Below are 19,738 nucleotides of genomic sequence, written 5' to 3' on the forward strand. Positions count from 1 at the left end.
CATTCTGAAGAAAACAGCTAACAGGTAAGAAATAACTCGCTCCTTTCCCTCTAATTTTAAGAATACTTCTGTCCTGTTGGTGTGATAATGATGGGGGTAGGCCTCCATTCAGACATATGGATCCGCATTTTCTTAGCACTTTATGATCTGTTACCATGGCCTCATACCCAAACAAACAATTGATGCTAAAAGCATGAGGAGGTGGAGAGTCCATGAGAGTTACATTTGGAAGTCAAAATTAGGAGTGAAGCATCTCCTCTCAGCATTTGAAGTACTGATGGTGAATTTTGATGGTGGCTGCAACAGGAAAGAGAACTGCCACTTCCTTTATGAGAGAGCTGCAAGTGACTTTAAAGCAGGTTTTGTCCATGTAAATGTACATAAATGTCTGGTGATATTTTTTTCCCATGGCCTCTTTCACCTTAGTCATCTCTCTCAGCTGAGTCAAATTCCTGCTGCAGTCATGCTGCAATATGCTTTACACATGGGCATCTTATGGGACGTCCTAGGTCAGGTTCCATGTGTCTGATTCCACATTTTTACATCCCTGCTGCTGTAAATGCTTTTCTTCCATTGTTAGTATCTTTACAACCAGGTTATGTTGCTTCATGGTAGTGTCTTTTCCTCTGAAGCTGACTGTGTTGCAGGGCCGGAAGGGATCCCAAAAGATGACACAGGGTTCATTCTCCAGGCTCGTCGGGGGAAAAGTTTTTTCTTGAAATTTAGCCTTTCTTATAGCTGTCCGGCTTGTTCTCTAAAGCTTCCAGCAGTGGAGATTCAGCAGCTTCCTTTGGTGGCCTACTCAAGTGCTTTGATATCCTGACTGCTCACAGATTCTCTGGCAGCTTCGGAAAATGGTGTACTGTCTTCCGCCTTGCAGTGAACTTTTACATATTTGAGGTCTGCTACTGTGTCTCACTTCGTTTTTTTTTTCTCTAGACTAAACAAGCCTGCTTCTTTCAGTCTTCCCTCAAAGGTCAGGTTTTCTAGACCTCTGAGCGTTCTTTTTACTTCTCCTTTGGACTCTCTCCAGCTGACGTGTATCTTTCTTGAAAACTGGCACCCAGAACACTCCATCCACAGCCTTACAAATGCCAAGAGGAACAGAGGGTTTTGTTCTCATGTCCTACAAATGACACTGCTGTGTATGTGCACTTCTAGGTATGAATTTCTTGGGGAAGGCCTGAGGGAGCTGCAGTTCTGGCATTACATTGGCCTGCATAGCATACATACCTTGCCATGCTGCTGCAATTGCACAGCGTTCCCCAGCTGCTCACAGTACAGCCTGCTACACATCTGGTGATATCTGTTCTTCTCTGTTTGCTCTGCATATATAACTAACATAGCCTCAAAAATAATGCAATGCAAAGTTACGCCATACCACACCATGAACTCCTCCATCCAGAATAAAAAACTGCAGTAGCCACCTGGCCTGCTTGTGTCGGATTTTGCATTGTATCAGATTTTTACCATCCATTACCCTCTGTGGTTCCCCCTGTGGGATCATCCCGAGCCTGCATCGTGCAGGAAGCAAAAATTGTGAGCAAATGAACTTCATGCATAACCAGGTCTTACACTAGCTCTCTGTAGCAACTGCATAAGCAGCCTGTCAGGGACAGAGTGGCCATGTGACCAGAGCACTGAGCTCTGTGGTAATCCGTTTCTGAGACATTATCCTTGGCAGGCCCAATGTACACTGCAGCAGACTCATGGCTGCTTTGCATACCCTGCAGATGCCCCCAAGGATGCTTCTCTACTGCAAAACTGCACCATGGATGGAGCCTGGGGTCTTCAGCTGGGTATGGACCACTGAGACAGCTGTAAAAGCTCAAGCAAGCATCCTCAGGGCACCTTGCTCTAAGCATACCTGAGCTTAGTAGTGGTTCGGGCATGGATTGCTGACACACTATTGCAAACAACTGTAACTGCTGTTGCATGCCCTAACTGTGTGAGCCGTAACTGTGATAGACCCAGCGTGTCCCAGAGCAGTGACAGATGGCACAGCAATGACTATTGCTGCTCTGGACAATGTTAGGCTTGCAGGTTAGTGGCATAGTCACTGCAGGAAGGAAGCCAGTGCACTATGTGTTGGTGAAGTATGATGAGGAAGCTGCCTTGCTCAGAAGAAATGAAATGTTTGTTGGCTCGCTTTTGGGAAAGTCTTTCCAAGCTGTGGCCAGAAAGGGGTTCTGCTTGAAAACAGCCTGGGGATACCACTGTACCAGTGATACTTGGAGATGAGAAGACTGGTTTTTTTCAAGTGTTGGGCTAGAAAATCACAGAGTTGCAATTATGGAAAACATCAAAGTGAAGGGAAGGGATTTTAAGTGAAGTTTTTAAGCCGGGGCTAAATAATGACAGGTCTGAGAGTTCAGTGACTCTTTCATAAGAAAAGATTTTCTGTGCAGGCAAGGGTGGAGCTGAAAAGATACTAATCCCTGGTGCCTGCCTTTCTGCTACCATCTTGCTGCTGTTCCCTTTCCAGAAAGCCTTCACAAAACTTACCTCCAAAGCTTGTCACACTTTCTCCATGGCCAGTTTTGGTGCCTGGAAAGTGAGAGAAGCAACAAATTCAGCCTCTCGCATCTGCATGCCAGGGGCACGTCATCTGGCAAACTCCACTCAGCCAGAGAATGAGAACAAGAGACTCAAACATGAGCCTCCCTCTTGGTGGCACCAGGAATGAGTTAGGTTGGATTTCATCTGCAGTCTTCAGAAGTAAGCAGGCTTTCCCTCTGTGTGGAAGACATAGGTTGGATCTGCCTTTCAGGGCTCTGCTTGTGGAAGTGGGTGCCTGCTGCAGCCCCTGCTGTACCATTGTTTCCCTTGTGCCTTGGAGCTGCCTCTCTGTTCTTCAGCTTCCTCCACCAGAAGGGACTGAACTGAGCATAGCCTGGATCACGCTTTGGTTGGTACATGGATATAACAGCTATCAGGGAATTATGAGCTTATGGTCTCCAGTTTGAAGTGTGCTCTCTTCAACACTTTCATGCATTCCTCGTCTCTTGCAGGAACATGTAAAATGGTGTTTTCTTTAGCATCTCTGGTCCCTGAGCCTCCTTATTGTTTGGACAAGGCAGAGCTACTGTGCTGAGGACAGGAACGAGATGCTTTTTAAAAGACCAGCACCGAAAACCAAAAGGGCTGAGCAAACCAGCCCACAAAGACCTGCACCTCAGTACAGGGCAACTCGCAGGTAAAACATGAAAATGAGAAGCCCTTACAATGGGTGACTTAAGGACTCTTTGCCCATGGCATAGACTAAGGATGCTAACCCCACAGAGGTAGTCAGTTCACTGTACGGTGTCTTTGATGGGCATCTAACGTGACTCTTTAGACTGGGTACCATTGGATGATTTTACCCTCTATGCCTCTCTGCAGAACGAGTCCAGCAACTGCCCCAGTGGAGCCTGCTTCACTCACACGTGATGTTTCTGTGCACTTCTGAGCAGCAAACACCTTTCTCTTCAGGGGTAAAAGGAGGGAGCAAAGGAAGGAGTATGGGCAATGTTGGTCAAGTCTTCCATTTGCCTTGCAGGGTGAAAGTAGATCCAGTGGCTATGTGACAACAGGGATATAGGACTGGTTGTGTAATTCTTGATCCTATGGCTGTTCAAGTGACACTGTGAAAGCAAAGGGAGAAATCTAGGGCGTATTCTGCTAGAAAAGTAAAATCAATGTTTTTTTACAGGAGGAAAAAATATCGTTTCCAAAATGACAGACTTCAAACAATATTAGCAAATGCTTACTGTGTGAAGACAGCCCTCTAAGTCACTTTGACCTTAAAACTCGTGCTCTGCACAAGCACAGCTGACCCTTAGTCAGCAGGAGGAGATAACAACTTCTTCAGGTACTTGTGCAGTCCCAGAAGTCACATTAATTCCAGGGTACAGGTCTGGGGAGCCAGTTTTGGAAGTTCAGGTAAATGGGAAGGAAAGTAAAGGGAAAGAGGACTTAGGATGGTGAGGGTAGGTTGGAAGAGGAATACAACTCAGGTGAAGGGGGCCTGAAGGAGAAGGAAGATGTATCGTACCTGGGAGCTTTATTCAGGCCCCTTCCTGCTTTGCTGTTCTGAGTTTTTTTGCCTCGCTTCCAGCCTGGATGACCAAGGCATTTATTCTATGGCATTTTTTAAAAGCATAAGTTGTACCCAGTTTCTGGCCACAGGACAGCCCACTCCTCAGTCTTCCATGAAGTATGGTATTCCTCACTAATCATCAGCAAATTAATGTCTGCATTCCAGAGTTGTGGTGTTTTCAGCAGTATTATGTCCTGGACTGGGCAAGTGGAAATTATGAAATGAGCATAACTTGGTGAATTCTTTACCATAAGAGCCCAACATGCCGCTCAAATTTAAGTGCTAAATCCCAAAGCTGCAATGTTTTTTGTGTATCTGCAGAATATAAGCACTGAAACTTGGCTGTGTGACTTCCCAAAACACATGTCAAGGGCCACTTCAACACAGCCTCATTCATTGTTTTACAATGACCAAGCTCACCTGCTGGGCCTCATTACAGAAGCTTATGGATGTTCTTGGCAAGAAAACAGATATCTCCCCAGGGAAGCTCGTGACCTGTAGCTAATAAGCTAAACACAAAGAGAAAGAGCATCAAACAGTAACTAGAAATACCCCAATGCCCTTGGGCTCCTTCCTCTTTTCATCTGCTGCGAGATGAAGAAGTAGGATATATGTCCAACCATTGCTGTGGAGGCTCTGCCTGATGCTTACAAAACAACATTCTCCATTCATGGAATTGAAAAGACCTTGTTGGACCTTTTGGTCCAGCAAGGTTTGAATAATACCTGAGGAAATCAGCAGCAATCTTGTACAGAGGAGAATAGAACTCTAGGAGACTAAATAAGGAAAAACAGAGTACTGCTGTGGTTACAGGCATCTCTTTCATTACCAGCACTGCCTTCTGTAGCTCCTGTTGCTGCTGTGCTTCCCTCTTCCATTTTGAGCTCGTTTCTTCCCCTTTGTGGTGCTGGTACAATTCTTCACAAGGGTAAGGGTCAAGTGGATCTGGGAACTATCCCAAATTTACAAAAAAGCATCTTTTTCCCTCCTGCACTGTTGACTATAAGGTCATGAAAATCTGGCCAAGAACATTGACTTGCTTTTGTTGAGGAACACTGGAAAAGCTAAGAAGTGGTATGGGGTTTAGGAGTGAAAAATTAAGGTATTTCCAAGAAATGCAGGCAAGAATTTTAAGAAGTGAGGATCATGGAGTTAGAAATACAAATAGGAGGGACAGTTAGGAGAGAGGCTCTAATACACCAGAAACCTCACAGTTATTCCTGATTTCATTACATTTTAATACACTGATGTTGTACATAAATCATCTTATTTATCCTCTACCCTGTGCAAGAAGAAATAGGTAAATGAATGGGATTGCTGATACCAGCAGTTAATAACATTTTTCTATTTATAGTACGACCAACTTCTGTAAGAGAGATCACTAGGTGTATTTTATACAGGTAAGAAGAATAACAACCTATGATTATGGGGCTAGTTGCTTTGTAACTCAACTCCAAGGAACCAAAGTGACAGCATCCAGAAGATTCAGCCTCAGAAATCTATCAGGTCTTGGGATTTGGATATCTGTGGGAAGGTGTGAAAAGTGGCTGTGAATAACAGGCTCTTAAATTACAAGGCTGGGGAAGTAATACAATAGGACCCCTGCCTTAAAATACAAAGCTCAAGACTTCTCTCAAGTCTTTCTTTCCCCAGATCTTGCCAATTCCCATATTGTTCCAGATTCCTCAGACTGGAAGTGTCCTGAAAAATGAGAAAACCAAGAAGGTAGGGGAATTTTCAGACAACATGTTTGTTGCTTCTAAACTATCATGTGATCAGGCTGTTGGTTCATAAATTCTGTTGCTGGGTATTCATCGAATTGTTGTAAGAATTAAAAATTGGCCTTTTCAGATTCTGATGATTTACATACTTTTCCAAAGTAAATTCTTGCACTGTGCTTTTCAAAAAACAGCCATCATCATCTGTACCTCTCTGCAGTAATGAACAGTGAAGTTTTCTTCAAGCCTATTATCATCTCTACAGAGTGATAGGACTATTTTGCATTCTCCAACATTTTTAATCATGAAGCATATCCAGGAGGATTTCCAAGGTGCCTGGTAGACCTGGATTCCTCGGATCTGGCTCCCTTGAGCTGGAATTCTTTAGGTGGCCTGGTTTCCCCAAATGGTCTCAAAATGGAAACCTGCATTGCTTTTAAAAATCAAGCATATTACTGTTTCTATGCATTTAAGTAATCTTTCTACCCTCAGTGACTCATGGCAGGGTAAATACAGCAGTCTCTGAACAGGGCAGAGCAACCTCGATTGCTTTTTTTATGTTTATGAAGCCTGAAAGTCCACACAAGGGGCATTATATGACACATGGAGACAGAGAACCGTAAGGAACATCTGTCCATTATGTTTTGTGCAGTTATTTATGCCAAGAAATGAGAGAAGATATCCAACTTCACCTCCAATGAACAAGCAGGAAAAATCCTCACTTTTGGAACAGAAGCTCAGTAGTGCAAATCAAGGTTAAATCCTGCCTGATGTTGAGCATATCTACTCAATTAATGCTAATGCTCTTCAGCATCTGTCCATCCATTCTCAGCATCCTGCTTTCCCACATTCATAGGTCACAAAGTATTTCCTCGGAATCTGGATGAATTGGGACACAGGCTCACTCTGCCCTGGATGGTGTTGTGGAATGGCGTGTCTTTATGCTTCCTCTCACTTTTGTGAGAGATAGACACCATCCTGCTACTCAGTGAGACCACCAAGGGAAAATAAAAATGGTATTGTCATTTTTTCCCCTTGATACGTTTACCTGACAGAAACCCATGCTCAGCATTTGTATACCAGTACACTCCTTAACATTTTCTGTTTTTCTCCCAGGAAGTTGCTAGAAGAGCCAAGTGTACTTTAGTTCAGTGGTTTTTTTGAAGAGGATATCCATGGGCAGAGCATGGCAGATGTGTCTGGGAGGCCTGGGGCAGCTCAGGGCATGCAGGGTCAGGTGGGGTGGTCATGGCACCACACAGCCGCGGCTGCCAACTCCAAGCATGAAGCCTTGGCTGCCACTGCTGGCAGCCCCAACCTTGACGAGCAGTTACCAGGCTAGGAGCAAGAGAAAAGGCAGATGCTACAAGGGTCATCAGAGGGCTGGAGTAGCTCCCATACGAAGACAGGCTGAGAGAGTTGGGATTGTTCAGCCTGGAGAAAAAAGGCGACGAAGAGATCTTATAGAGGCCTTCCAGTACCTGAAAGGGTACTGGAAGAAAGAAAGCTGGGGAGGGACTGTTTACAAAGGCTTGTAGTGATAGGACTAGGGGCAATGGGTATAAACAGGAGAGGGGCAGATTTAGACTGCGCATAAGGAGGAATTTCTTCACCGTGAGAGTGGTGAGGCACTGGCACAGGTTGCCCAGGGAATTGTGAATACCCCATTCCTGGAGGTGTTGAAGTCCAGGTTAGGTGGGGCCTTGAGTAGTCTGATCTGGTAGGACATGTCCCTGCCCCTGGCAGGGGGGTTGGAACTGAATGATCTTTAAGGTCCCTTCCAAACATTCTATGACTCTATGATTCTATGATTTAGCAGTGGACAGGTATGGGTGGGCTTGATGATCTCAAAGGTCTTTTCCAGCCTAGGGATGCTATGAAAGCTGTTATTCTGTGCCACTCCAGGCACAGGCACACCTGTGTGACTCCATGGGGAAGCTCCGTTTTATAGAATCATAGAATCACTTCGTTGGAGAAGATTATCAAGTCCAACCATTTGTATCTGCCACTAAACTATGTCCCTGAGCACCTCGTCTCCCCATCTATTAAACACCTCCAGGGATGGGGACTCCACCACCTCCCTGGGCAGCCTCTGCCAGTGCCCAATGACCCGTTTGTGAAAATTTTTTTCCGATATCCAGTCTGGCAGAGCTTGAGGCCATTCCCCCTTGTCCTGTCCCCTGTCACTTGGGAGAAGAGCCCAGCTCCCTCTTCTACACAACCTCCTTCCAGGTAGTTGTAGAGAGCAATAAGGTCTCCCCTCAGCCTCCTCTTCTCCAGGCTAAACAACTCCAGCTCTCTCAGCCGCTCCTTGTTCTCCATCCCCTTCACCAGCTTCGTTGCTCTTCTCTGGACACGCTCCAGAGCCTCAACATCCTTCTCGTAGCGAGGGGCCCAGAACCGAACACAGCATTCGAGGTGCGGCCTCACCAGCGGGGCAGCAGGAGGGCCCCTTCGAGGGGCATCACAAGGAAACCCCTTCCCAAAGCCCAAAGACCGCCGGGGAAGCAGCGCCGAGCCGCCCTGCATCGCCCCAGCGCCGCAGGCTCCTCCGCGTGGGCTGCGGGGGGCGGGGCGGGGGGCGCGGCCCAATGAGCCGGGGCGCGGGGGCGGTGCGGTGCGTCCCTCCCTCCCCCCGCGGCGCTGGAGGAGGAGGAGGAGGAGGCGGAGCGGGTGCCGCTGCCGCCTGCTCGGGCTGAGCGGCCGCGGGGCCGGGCGCAGCAGGCAGAGCCCAGCGGGGTCGGACGGCTGCGGGGAAGGGTGGCCACGCAGCAGCAGCAACAGCCGCCGCCATGGATCACTACGACCCGCAGCAGAACAACGACTACATGCAACCGGAGGAGGACTGGGATCGGGACCTGCTCCTCGACCCGGCGTGGGAGAAGCAGCAGCGGAAGGTGGGAGCTCGCCGCCACCTGCGCGGGGGGAAGGGAGAGGACGGTCCCCGCAGCCCCGGTTCTGGCTTGCAGGTGCCCCGGGGGCGGCTCTTCTCCCCTCCGGGACGATGCCCGAGGGGCCCGTGGTGTGCGCGGTGCGGGTGAGGGCAGGGCTTGCGCCGAGCTCATGTCCAAAAATGGTAACATTCGGCCCTTTTTTTTAAAGCGAGAGGGTGGTGGTGGGGAGGGGAGCCCGGGAGGAGCTCCAGCCTCCCCGCTCTTTAGTCCCGTATCCCTCCCCCCCTCCCTCCTTTCAGCCAAAAGCATCGTGTATTAGATGGCTCTGGAATCCTAATCCCCCCCGAACGTTTCCGTTTTAGTCACTTCATCAGGCAGCGATAAAAGCAGGGTTGGAAGCGGCGCTCGTGCTAACATGGCAGGGGCACCTCGGGGTGGGGCGGGCGCTGCCCGGGTTCGCCTCGCCCTGCCGGAGCCGCCGGGAGCATCCCCGGAGCCTCCGTGCCGGGGGGGAGGCTGTCGCTTATCGTACATCGCAGGGGGGTTGGAACTGGATGATCTTTAAGGTCCCTTCCAACCCAAACGATGCATAACGTAGCTCAAGGTGCGGGGCTTGTAAGGAGCTGTGAGCAGCTGGGAAGGAGGGCACGCAAGGAGACTCATTCCTGTTTAGCCCCTCTCCTTCCTCACTCCTCTGCTTCCAGATAAAGGATTTTCAGGTTCTCCTGCTCACAGCTGTCTGAAATGGTGCCACTGAGCAGACTTTGCCCTGGAGTGTGATGAGTTAATTGAAGGTGATACCTACAGAGCCGCTGTCAGCGGTTTCCTGGCTCGCTGGGGACCTGCGTGGGGAGAGGAGACGGCGTGAGAATTAAAGCACACAAACCGGGGCATTTAATGGAAATAGAGGTGATGGCTCTGAGCTTACACTTCCACAAAGGAGAAAGAGAGGAATGTAATCTCAGTCTGGGGTGTGGTTGCTGGATGGTTTATCTGAAGACCAGGTTCTGCTCACTTGAGGAGGGAAGTTTCTTCCATTTCAAAAGATCTGCCTGGCTGCGATCCAGTCATTCTCCAGTCATACGCCAATATCTGGCCCATACAGCTAGGAACAGTCAGAGATGGGCCCTATTGCTCACGGGCTACGAGGGGAAATGATTGTCATACCATGGGGGTTTTTTGCCTTTCATGGTGAAAGGAATTATTTTGTGTAGTGGGACACTGATTTCATTGTCAGAAGCAGGAGTTAAACCTTTGCTTTAAAAAGAAGTCCCAAACCCCAAGCTGTGGCACGTGTCCTGAAGGCCATGCTCTTTTGATATTGCCTCCCTCCGGGAGTTTTTAAATCCTCTTGATCCTATCACAAGAGGGGGACAGAGAGCTACTCTGTTAACTTGGGTTACTTGTGCAGAGGAGAGGAGAAGCCAAGAGGGAGTTTTAAGGAATTAACACATCTGCTTCAAAATAATACAAGCTGATTCCTTTTGATGGTGACCTCCTACCAGTTGAATTTGATGTTCTGGGTCTCACTTTCTGAATGAGAGGGCTCTTTATCATTTGATGTGTTTCTCTGGTGATGGAGTCACTTGGTTGTTTCTTTTCCTGCTGATGGACAGCTGAATCTGTTCCCTTCTGCAGTGGGTGAAAGCTCATAGTTTTATCGTGGCCCACCCCTCTGGTATCTTTAGGTAGGAAGATCAGGTCTGGGAGTGATGGCTATTCCCAGCCTGAGCAGGATGTGCAGATACTGAGTGACAGCTTTGTTCCCCTCCCTGGAGTCTCAATGTGGGCTTGGGGCTTGCTTCCCTCAGAGGTGGGGAGACAGTGTCTGTGGGGCAGGCATCATCTGCATGTATGCTATGATAAAATTGTCACCCCTACTTACCTGTGAAATGAAATCTTTGCAGTAATTAAAGTTAAATCTTTATTACTGCACACATTAGTTAATAGCTCACTGAGTTGAACAGGAGAGATTCAGGCCTGCTAAATATTCCTGTAGGCTCTCTTCATGCTCGGTCTGTCCTGGTTGACTCGTGTTTTAGGTTTTCCTTCACCTAAGGAATAGCTGAAGAATTTCTGACAGAGATCTTTCTTGTTTAATAGTTAAAGCAGACAGTACTAAATCTGATTGAAGTATAGCGACAGTAATTCAGTAATATTTATATAGTGCTGAGGCCAACCAGTGAGGCAGACTTGAAACTTTTTGGGCCTTCTCTGGGAGGGGAGACAGCGTGTCTAAAGTGGTGGTGTGGCCAGTAATCCAGTGAACGAATGTCTGTGCAAGAGGTGGCTGTGTCTTGCTGGCTGTTTCCAACCCAGCCCCTCATGTCGTGGCTCAGTAAGGCCCTGCGGGCTGGGGATAGCTGTGCCACAGTACTGTCCTGCATGGCTTTGCACAGCTGGGACTAATTGAGGCTTGGGAAGCAAACAGTCTAGAGATGTTGCTCGAAGATGAATTGAATCCAGCTTCCCTTCTCCTGGCTGCACAGGCTCAGCAGAGCTCATGGCAGGCATTGGAAGCAGGAAGATCTGCTGATTTTTAGTAACAGCTTGAACAGATCAAGAGCTTTGTTGAGTTTTTGGGAGCTCATTCACAGGTTTCCTCTCCATACTGAGGGAGAGATAATGACAGCCTTCACTGTCTGGGATGGTGCTGGAGATATGAACTCATGAGCTGCTTTGAGATGGGTAAATAGGTGAGCTGCAGAGTGAATTTTGTATTCGGAAAGTGAAGCTTGGCCTCTTGAATGTGATGTGGAAGAGGCACTCTGGTCTCACAGCTTTTCTCACCTGCCCGTTTCTGGGGAGTTACTGTTTTACGATGCAAGGATAAAGTGACAGTTCCTGGGAGGGAAGCAGCTTTCCACACAAAGCCTGATTTTCATGTCTGTCAGAAGAGACTTTAAGAGGTTTTAAAGAGCTTGTTGTAGCATTACTACTCATAAGCAGCAAAAAATACAATGTGCAGAACAAATCCAGGTACTTCTCACTTGATAAAAGCCTCTGCATTCCCTTTTGTGCAGGAGCAGGGGGTCTCTTCCGCAGATTAAAGTAATTTCCCCTTTGCACTGTTGAACTCATCTTGGTAGCTTCTAATAACCTTTCTTTCCTCTCACTTCTCTCTTTTTTCCCATCTGGAGTCAGGCCTCAAAGTGGCACTAGCCAAGGCATAATAAGGTTGGTCCTGCTGTTTCCTAGTGTTGCGAAGCAAATCTTGCTGAAAGCTATTGCAACGATCTCACCTAGCTGTCAAGATATAAAAGCTCACCATGTAAAAAGTACATACACTGATATTTACTGGCCAAGGGATTGTCACTTGTGCCTACAAGGACATTTCTCCCTCTAGATGACAGATGGCCAGCCTCAGTGTTCGAGTTTTTCCTTAGTCAGCTGGGGATTTTGGTGAAAGGGCTGGACTTGGCCTTGAGGAACTGGGTGAGCCACTTGGTGTTCAGCATGCCTGGCTTGCTCTCTCAGATGAGGCAAAGGGTGGTAGTGAGAAGGACAGCCACCTGCTACCGTCTCTTGAGTGTCCCAGGGAGGTCAGGAACGACACTGGGGTGAAGCTGGTGCTGCTTTGGGGCGCCAGTGGAGGTCAGCCCTTGGGCCTGGCATGCAGCAGTGTATCGTGTTGGCTACCCTCATTTCATAAGCTGGTTGCTCGAAGTGCACCTCATTTAGGTTTTATTTTAAAATCTGGCCTGAAGCAACTTCCCCCCCCTAGCTCTACAGTTTGGTTAACTTGGAATGCCGAATTACTTTTCTGACCTGACACCTGCTGTCTTGACAATATGAATAGGAAGCAGTATGTAGAAGTGTGCAGCATGTAGAAGACAGACATATACAACTTAAATGCTGTAAATAACAATAGTAATGCTTTTCTTTTTAAAAAAAATAATTAAATAAGTGTGCCTTGCCTTTATCTAGTGATGTTCTGCTTCACCAGGTTGTAATTTCTCTGGCAACGTGGCAATACATGATATCTCTGGCTGAGAAAGCGGCACTGTTCAGATTTAGGGTGCTGCTGAAGCAATGATAGCACAGACTTTGGGAGCACCTTTTCTGCCCTGAAGAGATAAGTACTTAAGAAGTATAGTTATTTGTGAACTGACAAAAATTCCCTGTAGAAATGGCAGTCTCCCAGGACCCCTCTTGCCCACTCTGTGCCATGCACTGCATGTAGAGATACACATAAATTACAAGGGCGATCCCATAAACTAAAAAGCCATGGGTCTCGTGGCCCAGCTGTGTCTGCATCTGACAGGTCTTACTGCTCTTGTTATGATTTGAATTTCGCTAATCACCTCTCTGTTTGAGGTGGAGTTGTTAATGATAGAAAGTACACATGAAGCAGAGCCCAGGTCCATAATGGAAACACCCCACCTCCAAGCCTGCTAGTAGTGTGCTCAAATCAGGTGATATGAGCGTGACTAATCTCTGACAAAATGTAGAAATCACAAGCACAGCTTTCTTTCCCTTGTATTGAGTGTCCTGTTGTCCAGGCAGGGTCTGTTGTGACCCAGACAGGGTATCTAGATTTGTAGATGGCTACAGTTGTGGTAGCTGCTGTGGACCCACATGGAGGTGTGAAACCACACCTAATCTGTAGGTAGGTTACTAGAACTTCTTTACCGCCATCATAGATTCAGCCATTCACCATGTTGTTGGTGAATGCATGACATTGGTTCTCTTTGCTTCTGCTGTGAGTGATACTGTATTATACTTGATGGGACATAGCAAGGGATGGTCTTTGCACGATCTTTGCTTGCACTGTCCATGTGCAGTAGGAAGAGTGTCCCTGATGCACCCAAGGATCCTCTGTCCTTCATTTTGTACCAGACCAATATCAGTACAGAAGCAGAATGATGAAGTTTGTAAAGCCGTTTGCTAGGCTGCTGTTTTACAGTCAAACAGGCAGGCAATATAGGTCACCAGATATCCCTTATCTTTTGGATCAAGGTTTTGTTGCTTAACATAAGTATCTTATTGCCAGATACTTGCTCTTCGAAACATTAAATTCAAAAGTTTCTGTAAGGGGCTCTGGAAATATCTGGCTTTGTAGATCAGCTGTTTGTCCTTGAGTGTGGGAGCCACCTTATACTTTCTGTGATCAGGTTTTGTCAGAATGTGCGCTTGTGGGTTTTTTAGTAAGAACATTATTATTCATTGTAACCTCTTGATTCATGATGAATGAGGCATGTGCACTTTGTAGAGACTTACCTGCCTGTTAAGCATCCTATTTAAAGGGAGAAACTGAGAAAATGGATGTGGATGAGAATAGACTGCACGTTCTTTGTGGGGGGACTCTGACAGATCTCAACTAATGAGAACATGATACTTGCCAAACTGGATTGAACTGTTCATTCTCTTAATCCTAGAGAAGGGTGAAACATCTCAAAGGCATCCAGCTGCCAGCCCAGTGATGTAAAGTCTGTGTCTGTCTGGGGAATTTCTTGCTGACTGCTTCAGGCAACCAGTTTAAATTCTTGTGCAGGTGATTTGGAAATGACTTATTTGCCATGCATAAGTGGAAAGGCTAGAGAGGATAACATTGTTTGCCTCCCTGACCACTGACAGTGCTTGGTGGTATAGTTTGGGGCATCTGGTGTGAACGTAAGGGCATCTTTAAGCAGAAGCTGATTGGAAACTTCAGTTTTCTTGGGTGTCTGGTGTCTTGTTCCCTTGGAAGGAAGTAGGTGCTTTTGTATGAGGTGATGTTGTCTGGCTATGAAATTCAAATGTAAATGGATGGTAGCTGTGAGAATGTGGGCCTGTAAACCTGTTCAGTAGAAGTGTTCAGGAACACTGGGATCACATTTTTAAAAGCTGTGTGTGTTACAGTGGAGACCCAGAAAATGGTACCTGCTCTTCCCAGCACTGCGGTGACCACCATGCATGGTAGTAACATGCTACCCAGCAGCTCCTGCTGTAGGCACCTTGCTTTTCTCATGTGTGCTATGTGAGAGGTGCAGTTCTACAACCTGTCTCATGCATTTTTAACTGAAGGAGGAGCAGAGCTCAGTTGGCCTCTCGGCCAGGTTATGAGCCTGTGCGCTTTTCTGTGCCGTCTCACCGGGATCCGCTTCAGACTTTGGCCTGCGGTCCTTAAGGGTGGCACAAAGAGCTGTGACAGAGAGTGAAAACTTGCATGGCTGTGCTGGGAAAGGATTGAGTGTTTTCCAGCTGCCTGTGGATTATTGCTATTTTGCCTGACAGGCTGTTCTCTGGGATTCACTTATGCTAGGAGAGGGTGGCTGTGCTCTTCCTGATGATGAGGTGCAGAAAGCAGTCACTGTAGAAGAGAGGCTGGAGAGCTGTCTGGGGAAATGCTGGGAAGCTGCTAAAATACGACACATACAGTAGACTGGTCTCACTTTAATGTGTTGCCCCTGCCCCAGAGGCTTGCTGGATGTGTTGCTGTGATTTTTAGTGGTATTTTTTTTTTTTTACAGTCTAAGTGTTTTTGGAGGAGAATATGTGATAGTGCAACAGTTTACTCTTCTTTTATATACAAACATAAAACTGACTTCTTGCCATGTGAGACTGTTGGAAACATGATGGTTACTGTAAGGAACGTGCTTAGCATGACGGGTGCAAGTCTTGTATAGCAATGTAAAGCCCTATCATCCCCTCAAAGCTGTAGGTGGACTGTATGTGTAGAGGGGAAACCTTGGGAGTATGCTTGGCAAGTGCTAGGTGGGAAAATGCAAGAAAGGCAGAAAATCATCTTTTCTTCATAGAGACATAAGATTTGCTCTAACTCTGCGATTTGGGGGCTGAAGCATGTTATGTGGAACTTTGGTCTGTTGGGGTGAGTTGGTGCAGGGTTGCAAGATAGGTTTGTCAGCAGCAGGACCTTCTGTCTGATGCTAGGCATGCCAGAAAAGTCTATTTTATTGAAGTCTGTGGAGGCACCTGCCACTTTTTTTATCCCAGTGTGCATAAGACTGACATCCAGGATCTCAAGAGTCACGCAGATTCATGAGACAGAACTGGACACTTCTTGGGCCAACCCAGCTGATGTGTAAGTGAGCAAAACCACTAGCGTTAATATGATTAGCAAATAAAGCTAACTTCCTGTGCCCCTCCTGCCGTTGCCTTCCCTGCTTTCATTCTCTCACTGCATGAGACCAGAACTTGGTCATAGGATGTTTGTGGTGTGGCTTTGTGCCAGTTTAGCCTCTTGGCTCCCTATTAGGCAGTAAAGCAGAAGCATTTTTTCCCTATGTTGGTTTCCTGTCGTTGTGTCTTTCCTGCTCAGCTGGCAGTGCATGTATCCTTTTGGTAAGGGCTGGGTCAGGCCTTTGCAAGCCAACCCTTGTACCAGTACTGCAGCTGGCTGACCTCAGGCTTTTACCTGCCGTTGTCCCCTCTGCCAAATCTGTTGCTGCTTTGAAGCACTATAACATGTACAAATCTCTGCAGAGACTTTTTCCACTGAAACAGCTCCCATTTCAGGAGTAGGGTATGTGTGAATAAACAAAAGAGATTTTGGTCTCTCATTGAGATGAATCTTTGATTTGTCATTCTATCTATGTAGACCGAAAGCCTCCTGGAGAGGTGTTCATCCCTGTGGTGTGGGAAATGATAGCAAAACTGGCCTTTCCATGGTATTAGAGCCAAGATGGGATGTGCTGGCAGGTGAAGAGGCCATGTCTTTGCTATTAACACTCACTACAGTGAACACCACTGATGTGAGTCTTCATATATAACCTATCTGTTGCTCAGATTGGAGTAGTTTCAAGTAGGTCTCTTTGGGGCAATCTTACGGAAACACACCAGTGTGGATAGTTGACAGGCAGGTAGGGCTGTAGGGCAGACTTCTTAAGAACTTGTTCTGCATCCTCTTAAATGGCTTATGTGGTCAATGGGAAGGCAGGGATGACTTGATGTATGAGGTGGTTGCTTCTTCGGCAGTCTGCTTCACTTTGCAGTGACAGTGCATTACAGCACTGTAGGTCCTTGCTCTTCAGGGTAGCATGTGTCCTATGCATGGCCCTCATTTTCAGAGGGACACTTGTGAAATCTTGTATCTCTGTGCCACACAGCACAGTGTGGATAGGCAGTCTGTTCACTCTGCTCCTTCCATGAGCAGAGTGCTGTATAGCTGGAGAAGTTTCATGCAGAATACTCATGCTTCCTTCTACAATGCTGAGGACAACTCTCCCATCTTATAGAGGTTCTGAACCAAATCCAATTGGCAGCAGAGGAAGAACTTCTGCTTTCTGTGGCCTTTGGATCAGGGTACTTGCTGCTCCTTGCTGCAGCATATTGATGCTAAGCACTCAACCGCTGCTGTAAATGGAAGTTGTGCTATTATATCTTCACTACAGGAGCTAGCCCATAAAGGCTGCGGAGAGATGAGGGAGAGAACCATCTATGGTCTTTGCATCCCAGCGGAGCGCTGTTTTTTCATCATGGAAAGTGATGTGTATGTCCCGGAACCCTGTTTCCTGGCCAGATTCCTTGGCTCTGTAGTAGCCAAGTTTAAGTTTCTCTTGCTACCCAGTGTAATTACCTGTCATCCCTCTCATTTTATTTAATTCTACCCTTCAGTAGATGAGTGAGTTCTGCTACCTAAATGTGTTATCCCCAAGAAAACTTTACAATTTGGCTCCACAGGTGAAAGAAGGCAAGTTAATTTAATTTCTTAACTGCTGAACAATGTCAAAGAAAATGCACTGCTTTAAACTGTTTAGACCTTGTCAATGCCAGGGTTTGTCACAAAGGAAAGTACTTAATTTCCTAAGGAAAACTTTGATTGCAGCCAAAAGCAGTTCCAACTCTTCAAGCTTTCAAGTGAATTTCCTACATGTCTTATCTGGTTTGGGAGATGTGGAGATCTCTCATTGATGAGGAAGAGGAGAGGAGTAGTTCACATACAAGGGCGTGGTGGGAAGAGCAGCATCAGGGTATGTTTGTTCAAGCCTCTGCCTTCCCTCTAGCTCTGCTCATGGTGTGGCTCTGTAGGAGGCGCATCTTCAGAGGAAGCATCTGTCTTAGCCACACCTGCCTCCACAGACAAAGGCGAGACCTTGTGTTTTGTCAGTGCTTGCTCATCAAACACCTTTTGGCACTGGCACTGTCAGGCAGCTGTGCTGTGCAGGGAAGGCTGTGTGGAGGCAGTAGGGGAGTACATTCATGAACACAAACCAGTCTGTTTCAAAATGGCTAACTCGTGGAAACTTGCTGTTTCTCAAGGGTTTTGTTGGGCCATTGGGGAACTCTGGCCAGGGAAGAGACTATTTCCAGCTGTAGTGAGCCAAGTGTGAACTCACTCTTGGCAAGATGCCCAGCCCCACTGGTTTCCTCCTGCCAGAAATCCTTACCCTCCAGCCAGCAATGCCAAACCCAGTTTCTGAGTCTTCAGCCAAAGACCTGTGAAGGGAGATGAGACCAAGCAGAGCAACGTACTGCTGAGGAGGGGATGAGGGGAGGCGCTGAAGAGATTGCGCAGGAGGCACAATTGTGGGGTGTCACCACTGAGGGGTGGGTGTTGTAGGTGGGGTCTGATGAGGGATGTAGGAACCTGCTTTTCCTAGAGCAAGTGGAGAGGAAAAAGTGGATGGTGGAGGTTGGCTTTGCTTTGGTTAGACAGAGCTTTCCAACCCACAGGGATGTACTGCTGGCAGGGCCATCAGGTTAGTCTCTGGGAATGAGTATTATTCCCTTCGTTGCGGTTTCAGTACACAATTTCTGTAAAGTAGGATATTCTTTTCCTCTAAAAGGAATATCCTTTCCTACCTACTGCAGGGTAGAAGGTGCCTTTCAAGGGAGAGGCTGCGAATCTGGGATCTCTTGCCCTCCACAGAAAAGTCAAGGCCGTGAACAACTTTTATCTTCTAGAGGTGGCAGTCCTTCTTGTTGCAGTTTCTGTGTATTGGGATAGGACTTCTTGCAGGGATCCATTGGTCCAGCTGCTGTTCTCCAAAAACTGCTCTGCAGTCAGATGCAGCAGAGTAACAAGGTGCAGTGTGAGAATCAGGTGTGCAGGGAGCCTCTCTGCATGTTTCTTTTTAGCAGCTGGAAGGACTAGAGGATTAATGCCTGATACTGTGATCCTTCTAGTGCTGGCAACAATTGCTAGTGAAAGGAAATTTTTAGCTGCTCTTTTTGGTGAGTGCCTTCTGATGCCGTGAGTGTTTGCGTTTGACTGGTTGGTTTGAGCTAGCATGAGTCTGTTAAGAGTTTCCAAAAAGCCTGTAGTCACAACCCCTTGCATGCTGAAACAGCATTACGAGCATGATACTGTGTCGGAAACTTCGCATGCACACACCTGCCTGCAGCATGTCTTCTGGGTCCAGTCATGCGGAGGTGTTGGAGCTGACAGGGCCAGTGTATGAACAGGAGACCTTATGTTCCTGCAAGGGCACTTACAGCAACACTGATAATTTTCATGTGCCATTGTGTCAATTAGTGAAACACTACACTGCTCCTTGCTGCTGCAGCCTGTTGCAAATGGTGTGATCCAGTCAGCTACTGACAGCCTCTTAGAGGGTGGACTGCTGAAAGCTCTTTCCATGCTAGAGAGCATTTCCCTCCCCCTCCTTTAATGGCTTGTTTCTTTAAAGCTGTTAACTGGTCTTAATCCAATCATTACTACTGTAATTAGTGAACTGCTTGCAGTAACTAAAACACTTGAAGCATAACATCCTCTGTGTCCATAGAACTTGGAACAACTCTTTCCTGCAGTCCTGTGGGAGGCAATTGCTGCTGATGGTCAAGAGGCGAGTGCAGGGGATACAGGCCACAGGTCATGCTGTTTCTTGCGCCAAGCTCTGTATGGTGCCACATGAGTTTACCACAGCAGGAAGAAGCTCAGGAGCCCCACGGAGGTGAGCCAGTATGCCCAGCTCATGGTGATCTCCCGCTGTCCCTTTGTCTGAAAGGAGCCCTCTCTTTACAAGCTGTGTCAGAGGATGCTGGTGTTAAATGGAACTTGCAGGGCAGCTGGTGGTATTGAGGGTGTGATGTAGTAGTACTACAGCCTCTGAGAATGTGTTTGTTTCCTGTGTTCTGGATTTAGCTTAGGAGGGGAGAGATGTTTT

At 47.2% G+C, this 19,738-nt stretch overlaps 1 protein-coding gene across 5 annotated transcripts in view; it reads left to right on the forward strand.

Annotated features, from left to right (window-relative positions):
• Positions 1-8,434: 8,434 nt before the first annotated feature.
• Positions 8,435-19,738, forward strand: part of ACTN1 (actinin alpha 1) — a 90,761-nt gene continuing 79,457 nt past the window's right edge. For all 5 annotated transcript variants that reach the window (XM_009564869.2, XM_054067260.1, XM_009564853.2 and 2 more), the window contains exon 1: positions 8,435-8,693. In XM_009564869.2, the coding sequence (XP_009563164.1) occupies positions 8,589-8,693 (105 nt within the window). In that variant the 5' untranslated portion in view covers positions 8,435-8,588. The remainder of the gene's footprint in view (positions 8,694-19,738) is intronic.

This window comes from Cuculus canorus, chromosome 5, assembly GCF_017976375.1.
Source record: "Cuculus canorus isolate bCucCan1 chromosome 5, bCucCan1.pri, whole genome shotgun sequence".
Lineage (NCBI taxonomy): Eukaryota > Metazoa > Chordata > Aves > Cuculiformes > Cuculidae > Cuculus > Cuculus canorus.